Source organism: Neofelis nebulosa, chromosome 7 (assembly GCF_028018385.1).
Source record: "Neofelis nebulosa isolate mNeoNeb1 chromosome 7, mNeoNeb1.pri, whole genome shotgun sequence".
In the NCBI taxonomy this organism is placed as follows: domain Eukaryota; kingdom Metazoa; phylum Chordata; class Mammalia; order Carnivora; family Felidae; genus Neofelis; species Neofelis nebulosa.
This window is the reverse complement of record NC_080788.1, coordinates 42806410-42819022: the sequence shown is the minus strand read 5'-3', so window position 1 is coordinate 42819022 and position 12613 is coordinate 42806410. Positions and strand designations below refer to the sequence as shown.

Below are 12613 nucleotides of genomic sequence, written 5' to 3'. Positions count from 1 at the left end.
GGTGAGAGGTGACTGGGGAGAGGGACGGTGAGGCAGCCAGCCTGAAGGAATGGGTGTGTGAGGACCAGGCACGGGAGACGGTGTGGGGGAGTTGGGGGGGGAGAAGACAGTAGAAGGTGGTAGGGCCGCTTTCATGGGGGACCATGTGTGCTGTGCCAGGGATTTAGACTCTCCTAAAGCCGTAAGTATTTGCGGTTATGATGTACTTAATGGAATCTGCCCTGTCAGAAGTGACAACTTTCCAGAGGGGTTATGGCCTCAATCAGAAAATAGCACTTTCCTAGCAAGGTAAGGTCTGAATCCCACCATGACATGCAGGGAAGGCTGGGATGCATATTCTGTCATTGGATCCTGGAGGGGAAGGGCACCAGGGATTACCCCAAGTTGATGGATGATTAAACAGGCTTGGGGAGTTTAAGGGGAATGACCATGGTCACACAGCTATTTCCTCTCTTAAGGACGCTGAGGTTGATGAGTGACAAGTGCTTTGTCTCCGTGTTATAGACCTGAAATGAAAAGGGGAAATAGATTAAGGAGGAAAGGGAAGGCGGCTCGATTGTCAAGTCCCTTTCTGAAACACATACCCCTGTTCTCAGGGGAGGAGGATAAAGACAGGTGCCATTTGCACAGCCTCTGCTCCTCTCTGTCTTCCTGCCCCCGGATCAGGCCACCCTGACTTTGCAGGACAAAATAACAGCCAGAGCTTTATACCTCAAAGCCAGACTTGGATGACAAGTGTCAGTGCTGAGCTCTGAGACTGCTGTTAGGAGAGCACTTATTTAGCAGACTTAGTGCAGCAGGGAAATGAGGCCGCTTGCCAGAAAGGACGTGCAATAAGGAGTATATAGAAAACCAGGGAGGCCAAGCAGTGGATCAAGAAGAAGCCCTTATATCCAGCCAGAAGGCCAACTTGACATGTTGGAGCACTGCCTTTGGGGCCGAGCAGGGTGGCTGGGGCAAAAAGGGAAGCGCAGAAAGTTACATCCTGGCTCCTTTTATCAGAAAAGGAGGATTACACTAAATGCTCAGGTGGCGACAAGGGCTGCCCCACACCCTGAGTTAATTCTTGTGTCTGTTTCTCATCTTACTTACATGTGCATATGTCTGCACTATATACAATACAATGAACTATTACAGCTAATGTCATATGGCTCTGGTCTCTGGTGCTCTGAGTCCTTATAACTGACTCTTTAATGACCACAAATACTCTGTCAATGGATATAATTTTACCCTGTTACCAGAAATCTCAGTTGTCTGCATTTTTAAATAATGCATAAACTGTACCGCCAGGAACATCTTTGGGCATACCTGTTTTTTCCATGCTTTGAATAATTTCCTTAGGCACGTCTCCCAGGAGTGGAATTAGTCAGATGGTCTGGCATTTTAATTCGTGCCAGATTGCTCTCCCAAAGAGTTCTGCCTGGTTAGAGCCACCAGCAGTGGACAAGAGCACCCACCCTCAGTCCCCATACAACTCTAAATTGGGGTCTAACACACTGCATACCAGAGGTAGCGTCATAGCCTGTGTCCTCCCCAAGACATGGGCTCCATTCTCACACTTGGAGACACAGGGCAGTGGTTAAAGGCACGGCCCGTTAGTCCTCAGGTGGGCAAAACTGAGCTCAGTAATGATAGATCCTGGCCACTCAGATTATCCCCACTCTTTCTGGGGTGTATTTGGGGGAGCAGGTGAGGGGAGCACCCACAGGTGTTCCCACCAGCATCCCCCATCCTAGACGGAAAGGCTTGAGTGGAACAAACGTGAAGGCTAGTCACTATCCCCCACCACTTTGACTTTTTATCCTAATGTGTAATTCATAAGTGTCCTGGTTTGCGATGTATTTGCAGTTTTGAATGTGTTCTTGTAAGCCCCAAGTTCTTTCCAGGGTAAGGCTTTAGAAGGAAGAAAGGCTGGGCAGGGTTGCCAGATTTCGCAAATAAAAAATGGCGTTTCTCAAATTAACATTAAAATTTTTTTTATTGTTTCTTCAAAAATACAGTTAACTATGATTAACCTGGTAACCCTGTGAATGGGCATGTCATCTGTTATATCAGGATTGAATGAAGCCAACAGGTCACAAGTGCAAGAAAAAAAGCACAGGGTGCTGTATTAACCATACGTCCTTGTTTGCTTATCTCACCGTGCATAATGTGAGATGAGTTATTTACGGCCCCTCTGAGGGTAGTGGGGAGCTTACCATCTGAAGTTTCCCAAGAGCCAGAGGAGACATTGTGAGTGCAGCATGGTCAGGCCACGTAGTGAGGGCCTGAGTGTGATCAGCCTGTGAACAGAGAGGGGCTTCAGGAACCGCATCCCCCCCCCCCCCCCCCCCCCGCCCATGCTGCTGGAGAAAGGCAGGCACACCCTGGGACAGGCAGCACATGTCCTGCTGTAAGCCCTAATCATGACCCTTTCCTGGGCTTCTTACTGCATGTGGAATTTCTTACAATGCAATAGAAGGGGACAGGGAGAAAGGATGGGAGGAGGGACAGGACTCGGGTGCTTCTGTCTGGCTCCAGGGCACTAAAAAAGGCAAGACACAAAATGCGGTGAGAGAACCTGCCGTGGACACAGGTGTGAGGTTAACAGGAGAACACGGAGGCAGGCCACCTTCTCTATCCAGGGAGTCATGGAAGGCTTCTCAGGGAGGTCGCTGAGGGCAAGGCAGAGGGAATTCCAGAATCAAGGTCTCCTCCCTCTGGGGTGCAGGGCTGGTCAGCACTGCTAGGCAGGTGCCTTCCCCTCCCCCCTTACTCCTTGGTCCACTCACCAGCTGGCTCTTCCTGTTTAAGATGTCCACATTCCTTTCTCTCCCCAGCAAGCATCCTTTCACCCTGATGTCAGCGAGGAGGTGCGCACGAGAGCCTTGCGGTATGGGACGGAGTGCACCCTTGGCTACCTGGACCTTCTCGAGCACGTCTTGGTGGTGAGGAGGGGCGTGGGCCGGGCCAGGACTGGGGAAGAGCTTGTTCAGATGCAGACCATCCTTTCCTCAGGAAAGTACCTCGTAGAGCACTGTGCGGGCTCCACTTGGGAGGCTGGGGGTGGATGGAGCTAGAAAGTGCCCAGCATCACACTGCTTCAGCACATCGAGATGAAAGAAGGCTCTAGAAGAAGCTGCAGTTAGCATCCAGGGGAGCCAGGCTCTCTCTTGGCACCAAAGAGGCAAGAATAGCATGCCAGAGGGTGGGACAGGCAAAGCCACCACTGAAACAACGTTGGGAGGTCCTGTTAGGAAGACCCCAGTCCATCCTGCGAGGACAGGGAAAGCTCCAGAAAGAGCCACCCTGGCCTCCATGACAAGTTAAGGAGAAATTTCACTGGTGCTGCAGGTGACCTACCAGCCTCTTGTCCTTGAATGAGTACTCAGACCACACTGAGAATGATGCCTCCCTTCCTCTGATGACCTTCCTGTCAGCCTAGAGTGCCCACCTGGAGCTGAGACAGAAGGCTGGTAGGGAAAATGCCAGAAGGGGAGGTGGGGACAGTGGTCATGGCTTATAGGGACTGTCCACATGGGAGCCTCGGGCTTATACCGACTTAGGTTCCCCACAGATCCTAAGGGCCAAACTCTGAGCAATCGAGAAATGTATTTGCTATGCGTCTCTCTCTGTCAAAACCCGCCATGGGGAGGTCTGGGGCAGGCCCTGAGAGAATTTGTCCAGGAGTCAGACACAGCCTCCGAAGAGAATTGACGATGCCCCACATTCCCTTACTGCTCCTTCCCAAACCTTAAAAACAAAACAAACAAAACAAAAACAAAAGAAGATCACCACCAGGCCACAGACAACTGTAAGCCTTTCATTTGTGGAGCCCTGAGATTTTTCATTTTGTCCTTGCGCTAATATATGAGGCTAGCAAGGCAAAGGAAGGATCCCGAGAAGTTCGGCCCCTTGCTTGAGGTCGCCTAGCTACTAGGACAGTCCTGGAACCGAATCCCAATTCTTGCTACTTCCAGGCCCGTGCTCATTCCAGCACTTCACTGCCACCTTGAAATTAAATTACCTCCTGATGTTAAACATGTTAGGTCTCTTAGGGAGGGAGCATTACTTTCATTCTTCACCCAGGTTAAGTGTGGTCTGTGTGAAAGTGTATCTTCTGTGAGTGGAGGCAGTCTGGGGATACTAACATTGTGTTCCAAAAGCCCTGAACTCCGGTGACTAGAAAACAGTGTATCATCGCATGTGGGCCAAGAAAACACATGGCCAGTCCCTGTTCACAAGGCAGGAGCCTCTGCCGCCAAACTAACTTTCTGCGTTAGAACAGAGTTAAAGTGTTCAGTCTGGAGCATGCATTTTAGCAGGAAATTCAGGGTATTCAGAATGAAGCCAGCAAGGCTTCCAAAAGGCATTTTGTTCTTGGTGGAATCATATAGTCTTAGTCACATAGAACCTTGTTCTATCAGAAAATTAGGAGTTGCAGGGGCGCCTGGGTGGCTCAGTCGGTTGGGCATCCGACTTCGGCTCAGGTCATCTCGCCGTCCGTGAGTTCGAGCCCCGCGTCGGGCTCCGTGCTGACAGCTCAGAGCCCGGAGCCTGTTTCGGATTCTGTGTCTCCCTTTCTCTCTGACCCTCCCCCGTTCATGCTGTCTCTCCCTGTCTCAAAAATAAATAAACGTTAAAAAAAAAAAAAAAATTAAAAAAAAAGAAAATTAGGAGTTGCAGCAGAAGCCGTGTTAGGCTTAGGTTTAGAATCTTTGCATTCGATTCCCAGCTGTGCCACATAAATAGCCGCATGACTACTGCTTTGTCCAGACTTGAGTTTCCTCGGATGGTAAACAGTGCCAGGAATCCGTGAGAATGTCAGGAAGATCGGGCTTCGGGGCTCAGCTCACGTGTGCTTTATACCTCATCGAAATCCACCCACAGGGTGCCCATTTCCCATATTGCTTTCTGTCTCAGACTTTTTTTTTTTCCTCTTAATCATTTATTGGGAGGGAAGAAAATACTGGGATTTTCATATTCATTTAAATGAGGGATCCTCATTTTGCCCCTTTTCCCCAGCTCCATTTCTTTTTTTCTCTTTTTTTTTTTTTTTTTTTTTTTTAATGTTTGGTTATTTTTGAGGCAGAGACAGAGCATGAGCACGGGAAGGGCAGAGAGACAGGGAGACACAGAATCCAAAGCAGGCTCCAGGCTCTGAGTTGTCAGCACAGAGCCCGACGCAGGGCTCGAATCCATGAACCGTGAAATTGTGACCCAAGCCAAAGTCAGATGCCCAACCGACTGAGCCACCCAGGCACCCCTCTCTAGCTCCATTTATTGAGCAAACCCTATGTCTTGTAGCACCTGTGCCTGTATCTGTGCAGGGCTGATCATTTACCTCACGCCTGTAGGTCCAGGCCTCAGGCACACTGCCCTCAGGCTGGTGCTCTCTGGCTTTGCTCGTGGTGAGCCATGTACCAGGAATGTCACTGCAGAGGCATCTACCTCCAGCTGTGTCCCTGACAGAGCCATAACCTGGATAAAAAGGAGGCAACAGCCTTTAAGGTGTTTAATGGACTGAAGGTCTCCTGTCGTGCTCTGCAGCAACAAGACAGCTTATACCTGGGAGAGGAGTTTTGCCTTCATGAGGAGGGGCAGGGGCCAGCACTTGAGAAATTTTCCCAAGCGGGGAAGAAAAATGGAACCCTCAGAGGGTCCCCTCCCACTTCAAGCCAACTTTAGACCCTTTGCCAATATCTGGGAGCCAGATGTCACATCTACCAAAGGGATACCCGCCCCCCTGTCTCTGACGTCTTCTCTCCGTGTGCATCGTGTTTGGGTGAGCAAAAGAAGACAAGGCCTCTAGGGGTTGGGTGGATGATTGGCCTCTTTGCGCGAGAAAAGGCCAAGAGGTCCAATGCCTCATGAACATTAGGGAAGCTGTAGTAGCCATTCCCAGTCCACACATTCAGAGACCCCAGTTTTATGGCCACTTAATTACTGTATCAGGCATCGGGCCTAATGATAATCATCAGGTTTTTCTGGAAGAGGAAGAAGGTCACTTGGTGCATGGAAACCCCACATCATGTGTGATTTGGGAGATTAACTATGGAGGGCAGAGCTTAGCAAGAACGGGAGGATCCACTCCCTTCTTTTTCTGGGCCCAGGCAAGAGCGATTGCACTTTGCAGTAGATTATGCTTCTCTTGTGGCTGCTCATATTAGTTGATGGGTTTTCTGTTATGAGTTCTTCCTTGTATTTATTAGAGAAATGAGACTCTTAAGCCTTATGTGTTGTCAAGTTGGATGGTCGAGGTGACTGTTAAAAGCCTGCCATCTGAGTTTCTCTTCATCTTTCTATACGGTCTTCATCATTGTGACCCAGAATCATGGTGGAAGGAGAAACGTCTTGTTTCCCCAGAGCTGTTTTGGGGTATATTTTGTGAAGGTAGCTAGTGCTAAAAAGAAATCATGAATAGAAAGAAAGCCTGAATGGCGTTAAAAATGGTATAAAACATGCAGAACTTGTCTCAGCTTTTGCAAGGTTGTTTCTGCCTCCTCATGACAGGTACTGATGGTTCCGACTTGAGGGAAATGTGAATGAATTAGCATCATACCTTTATTTGTCCATATATTTATGTTTGTCTCTTTGGAAAGCTGGACATAATCTTTGAAGGTTATTTTCTAATAAAAACACAGCAAGAGAGCAAGGCTTCCCCGGGGATTATCATAAACATAGGAAAAATAGCAGTTCATAACTGAAAATTGCAGAAGTCCTATGACAGCGTTCTTTCACGTCTGCTGTGGACATTTGTAGTTTTCTTGGGCCTGCAGCTGAGAATAAGTTCATCTCTCATATCGTTAGCCCTAATTCTTCCTCCAAAGCAGACTGAGAAGAAATCTGGACTAACACGAGGCCCAAGTGTGGAAGATTATACACCAGTGAGAGGCCCAGGAGCCACAAGACTGAGGCCAGTGCTGGTGGAGAACCCAGCAAGGAATAAGGAAAATGGAGACACACAAACAGGGAAGTTAGCATTCATGTCAGATACTAAATTGGCTCCTTGAGGGTGATGAATAAAGAAACAGTTAAAAAACTAGAGATTTTCACATGAACACACAGCATTCTGTTCTCCTCTTCGTTTCTGGTCTTCATGGGATGGCTACAGCATCTCCATTCTGAAAAGAAAGTTAACTTAAAACTGTAACAGGAGATGGGGCGCCTGGATGGCTCAGTCACTTAAGCGTCCAACTCTTGATTTTGGCTCAGGTCACGATCTCATGGTTTGTGGGATCAAGCCCCGCCTCAGACTCTGTGCTGACAGCACGGTGCCTGCTTTGGATTCTTCTCTGTCCGTCTCTGCTCCTCCCCTGCTTGTGCTCTGTCTCTCTCCAAATAATTAAACTTAAAAACAATTTAAAAAATACAAATAAATTTTAAAAACTGTAACAGGAGATCTTGAGACAGTCCCCTTGGATCTCTTGTAAAGTTGACGTCTTGTTTTAATTGTTGAAAGAGAACTAGTAAGATTCCTGAAAGCTGAAGAAAGGCCAGATAATTGTCTAATTTTTACAAAAAGAGAAAGAAGTAGAAATAAAGGTTTGGAGACAGTGTCCAGCGATTTACAGAAATAAACTGAGGTCACTTTCAGCTGGTCAGGGAGCTTCTTTAGTGAGCTGCTGCTTTTCTTAAATTAAGGCGCATCAAAATGTGGGGAAAGTTATGCTGCTTCAGTCTTGTTCGATTTAAATATGTTAGGGCCAAGGATTCTTAACTTTAATGGCTGGTTTGTATATTTCAGTTTTTACTTTTGAAAGAGCTTAAAAATACAGAAAATCATATCAACATCCATGTGCCCACCCTCTATAATTAACTAACTTTGTTAATGCTTTGTCCTATTTGGTTTAGATCCCTACTTTAAAATATATATATCAATAATTTTTTATCCGTTATCAATCCCATTCTCCTTTTTTCTCTAGGCACAAATAACTATCACGATTTTAGCATTCTTAGACCCCTTGGAGCTGAAAGTCCATCTCCTGCCTCCCACCAGCAGCATCAGAGAAACCGCAGCACATTACACACACAAGATTGTTCCTTAAACTATTAAGAGGGTCCCCAGACCCAAATGCCCAGCTGGATTCTTTGGGAATTTAGAAACTCCAAATCAAGAACCCCTGCTTGGGGAATCCTTTCCTTTGGAGAATCTAGTTAGCAATTAACAAATAATGGGATCCAGTTTAGGCAGAGCCCTGTCCCTGCTGTCCAGGGAGCTGCTCTGTGAAGCTTTAGACATGCCCATGTGAGCACTGTTGGCCTCCTGCATTTGCTCTCTGCTGGTTTGTCATAGTAGGTTTGTACTACAAGAGGCAGCCACATTGCCTCTGTAGCAACCACAGTTCAATATTGCTGCTAAACCACAATGTGAGATCTTTGACAGCCTTAAAATTACCCTCGCTTCCACTAGCAGAGCTTTAATTTGGTTCCATCTCTTGTCTGTATTAGAAATCATGCTGACTTAATGGCAGAATAAAAATAGAACTCCTTTCCTCCTGCCTTGTCTGAATAGGATACTTTACCATAGGACTTGTAATTTCTCAGAGCCAGAGCATATGAAGGAGTGGCTCTCTCTCTCTCACCCTCCAGGCTCTTCTTTTTAAAGACAGAAGTCTTTAATCACTCCACTTTGATGATGTAAGTGAATTTGCCCACCACACCCCTAACTTTTTTTCCAGCTTTATTGAACCATAACTAACATACAATAAACAGATAGTTAAAGTGTGCATTTTGAGTACTGATATGTGAATATATCCTTGAAAGCATCACCACAATCAAAATAACGAATGTATCCATTACTCCTCAGAATTTCTAGGCCACTGCTGGTCTTTTTGTTATTATAGATCTGTTTATACTTTCTAGACTTTTATGTAAACGGGATATATAGCACATACTTTTCTTTGTTTTGGTTCTTTCACTCAGCATCAATATTTTCAATTCTAGCCATGTTGTTACGTATAACAATAATTTGTCCCCCTTTATTGCTTAGTAGTATTCCATCAAATGGGTCTGTCATACTTGTCCATCATTAGGTGAAGAGACAAATATTTAAGTTGTTTCTAGCTTCTGATTACTAATAAAACTGCCAAGACCATTCTCTGTATAAATCTCTGAGCCTAAATTTGTTCATTTCTCTCAGATAAATACCTGGATGTGGAATACTTATAAAATAGGGTATGCATTTTTTTTTCCTTTCTTGGGAAACTTTTTTATAGTAGTTATACTATTATACATTTCCTCCAGCAGAGGAGGAGAGTTCCAGTTGCTCCACACCCTTGTCAACACTTGAAATGGTCTGTCTTTTCAATTTTAGTCACTCCAGTGGGTGTGCAGCGATGTCTCACTGTGGTTTTAATGTACGTTGTTGAGTATCTTTTTTAATGCACCTGTTTGCCCTCTGTATGTCTTTCTTGGTGAAGTCCCTATTCAGATGTTTTTGGCTGTTTTCCATTGGGTTTGTCTTATTACGGAATTTTGAGAATTTTTTACATTTTCCAGATACAAATTGTGAATTTTTTTTTAATCCTTTCTCTTAGGGTGTGGTTTGCCTTGTCGTTTTCATAACAACATCTGGAGAGAGATGGAAATGTGTGTTATCAAAAAAGAAAATAACAATGCTGCAGGGAGTTAAGGAAACAAAAAGCTTGGATGAAACTTGAAAAAATAGAAAAGTAAAGCCAAAATAGATCTTATATCTCAAATAATTAAACACATAAGATGAATCGAATGTTTGTTTGCATCAGTTATGTTTGCAAATTATTTTTAGGATTCTACCCCGGTATAAGGGAAGACAAAATAATTTTCTCTCTACACTTCGGAGTTCTTGCCTGAGACCCTGTGTAGTGAGGCAGATTAACAAGAGAAAAACAAATACATTGTGTACCTCATGGATGCATAGCAGATATCCAGGGGAAAAATGAGTAACTACATATGTGGCCTAAACCACTGGCTTAAATACCATCTTCAGTTCAGTGAAAAAAAAGCTGTGTAATTGGTTTGGGACAGGTGTTGGGAGGTTGCCCGGAAAAACCTCCTGGAGGTTGCCAGGAGATTATGCAGATTTAAATCTGTGCCTTCTCCTCTGATAAATTCTCTCGTGATAAAGAGTCAACCTTCTCTTCAGGCAGGGAGAGGGAGACACTCTAAACAGAGGAAGATTTGCTTTGTCACTGTAAATTTCTCTTTCAAAAGAGTAACTTCTACTCTTTTTTCAGAGCTTCTCCCGTGTCTATTTCTCACAATGATTAGCCCAAAACAATCCGTATACCAAAGAGGTTATTTCAGGGTGCCACGCTCTGCTACCTCTCACCAGCTTCCTGTTCTTTAATTTGCATGCCCGATCGATTCTCTTTTGAGCAGCCTTATTGAGGTATAATTGGCATATGACAGAATTTTCCCATTTCAGGCATTAAATTAATTGTTTTTTCCTGTCTTTACAGAGCTGTGCACCTATCACAAAATATTAGAATATTTGCATCACCCCAAAAAAGAAACCTCATACCCTTAAGCAGTTGTTCATTGCCCTCACTCCAATTCTAAGACCTAGACAAACACTAATCTCTTTCTGCCTCTGTATATTTGCCTATTCTGGACTTCTCATATAAATGGAATCACACAGTGTATGGTCTTTTGTGACTGCTTCTTTAAATTAACATAATGTTTTTAAAGTTATAAAACATAAACTTCCAAGTTCATGATTTTTAAAGTTTTCAAGCCTAGTTTATATTTTGTCCTCAGAGAATCCTTACCAAATCTGAGATCACTAAGATTATTTTCTTTGGTTTGCTTCTGTATAGTTTTAATTCTTATATTTAGGTTTAGATGTGGGGAAAGGGCCAGGGTTCATACTCCTACGTATGGCTATCCAATTGTTCCATCATCATTTGTTGAAAAGAATTATTCTGTCCCCATTGAATTAAAGGCATCTGAGCACACTTAATGACAATCAGTTGACTATATATGTGAAATCTAGTTCTGGACTCTTTTCTGCTCCATTGATCTATATGTCCAAGTACCAATATCATGATGTCTCGATTACTACTACTTTATATGAATGTTAAAATCTGGTAGTTGAAGACTTTCAACTTGGTTCTTTTTCAAAATAGTTTTAGCTCTTCTATGTGCTTTGCATTTCATATCATCATGTAAATATCTAAAAAAAAAGCTTTGGGGATTTTGACTGGGATTGTGGGGGAGATTTGAGGGTAATTGACATTTTAAGAGTGTTCTAATCCGTCAACATGGCATATATCTCCATTTATTTAGGTCTCCTTTAATAATTTCAACAATGTTTATAATTTTTAGGATTCAGGTCTTGCACATGTGTTGTTGCATTTAGCACTAGGTATTTCATAATTTTTATGGTGCTATAGATGATACTGCTTTTTAAAAATTCTTATTTTTTTATTGCTGTTGAACCTAAAAATATAATTGATACTTGTATATTGACCTTATAGCCTGTTACCTTGCTATACTCACTTATTCTAGAAGCTTTTGTTTACATATGCCTCAGAATTTTCTATATAGACATTCACATTATTTATAAAGAAAGATTCTTTTACTTCTTCTCTTCCATCTCTGTACCATTTACTTATTTTTCTTGCCTTATTGCACTGTCCAGGAATGTTAGTACAATACTGATAAGGATGTGAGATCAAACATCCTTACCATATTCTTGATCTTAGGTAGAGAATGTTCAGTCTTCCATCATTTACTGTGAATCTCCCCATCATACTTTTAATTCTTTGCTTATTCTTGTTGTGTTGACCACCATGGATAAACCAACTAACCAACGAACAAGGCTATGGACCACTTAGCTTCTCAAACCCTGAGCCATAACCATTATTCACCTGGTGAACTTACAACATGTATTGTTTCAGGGGGGAAAAAATAGTACAGGCCTTTGATTAAGTGGTGCCAAATGGTACCATTTGAGTCTAGGGCAGTGGTTTACAACTTTAGCTATGTATGAGAATCACATGGGGGACTTTTAAAAACCCTGGTGCCCAAGCTGTACTTCAGTCCAATTCTATCAATAGCCCTGATGGGAATATATATTGTATCAAATTACATATTAATTTATGCAGTCTTACCACAAGTCGGTAACAAAAGGACTGTTGCTATGCCTATTTACTAGACAATTTACTTACACTGAGGCTTAGAAGAAAAGTAACTAGACCAGGGTTACATAGGTAAATTGACTCTAGAACCTATACTTAACTAAACTGCCTACCCCTGGCTGTATTAGAAAATAAAAGACACTTAACTTCCTCCCCCCACCTCTCCATGGTTCTAGTGTTTTAGAGCTGGTCCATGAAGCTATCATATTAGGACTTGTCCCAATGGTATGTTGCTCTGTTTTTACCCATCCATTCATTTGTCCACTCATTCTCAGAATTGTACTGAGTTCTTTTCTTTTCCTAAAAATTTTCTTTAAGTAATCTCTACACCCAACATAGGGCTTGAACCCACAACTCCGAAATCAAGAGTCACATGCTTTACCAACTGAGCCAGCCAGATGCCCCTGTACTGAGTTCTTAGTATCTGCATAGTGATATGTATAAGTCCTAGGGTGAGAAAATAAGAGCAGAGTAACTGAATTCATGGAACAGTAGCAAATAGAAAATAAATT

At 43.6% G+C, this 12613-nt stretch overlaps 1 protein-coding gene across 8 annotated transcripts in view; it reads left to right on the top strand.

Moving 5' to 3' along the window:
• The window catches only part of TLN2 (talin 2), a 441711-nt gene that overhangs the window by 403673 nt on the left and 25425 nt on the right, over positions 1-12613 (top strand). For all 8 annotated transcript variants that reach the window (XM_058737523.1, XM_058737527.1, XM_058737519.1 and 5 more), the window contains one exon: positions 2820-2927. In XM_058737523.1, the coding sequence (XP_058593506.1) occupies positions 2820-2927 (108 nt within the window). The remainder of the gene's footprint in view (positions 1-2819; positions 2928-12613) is intronic.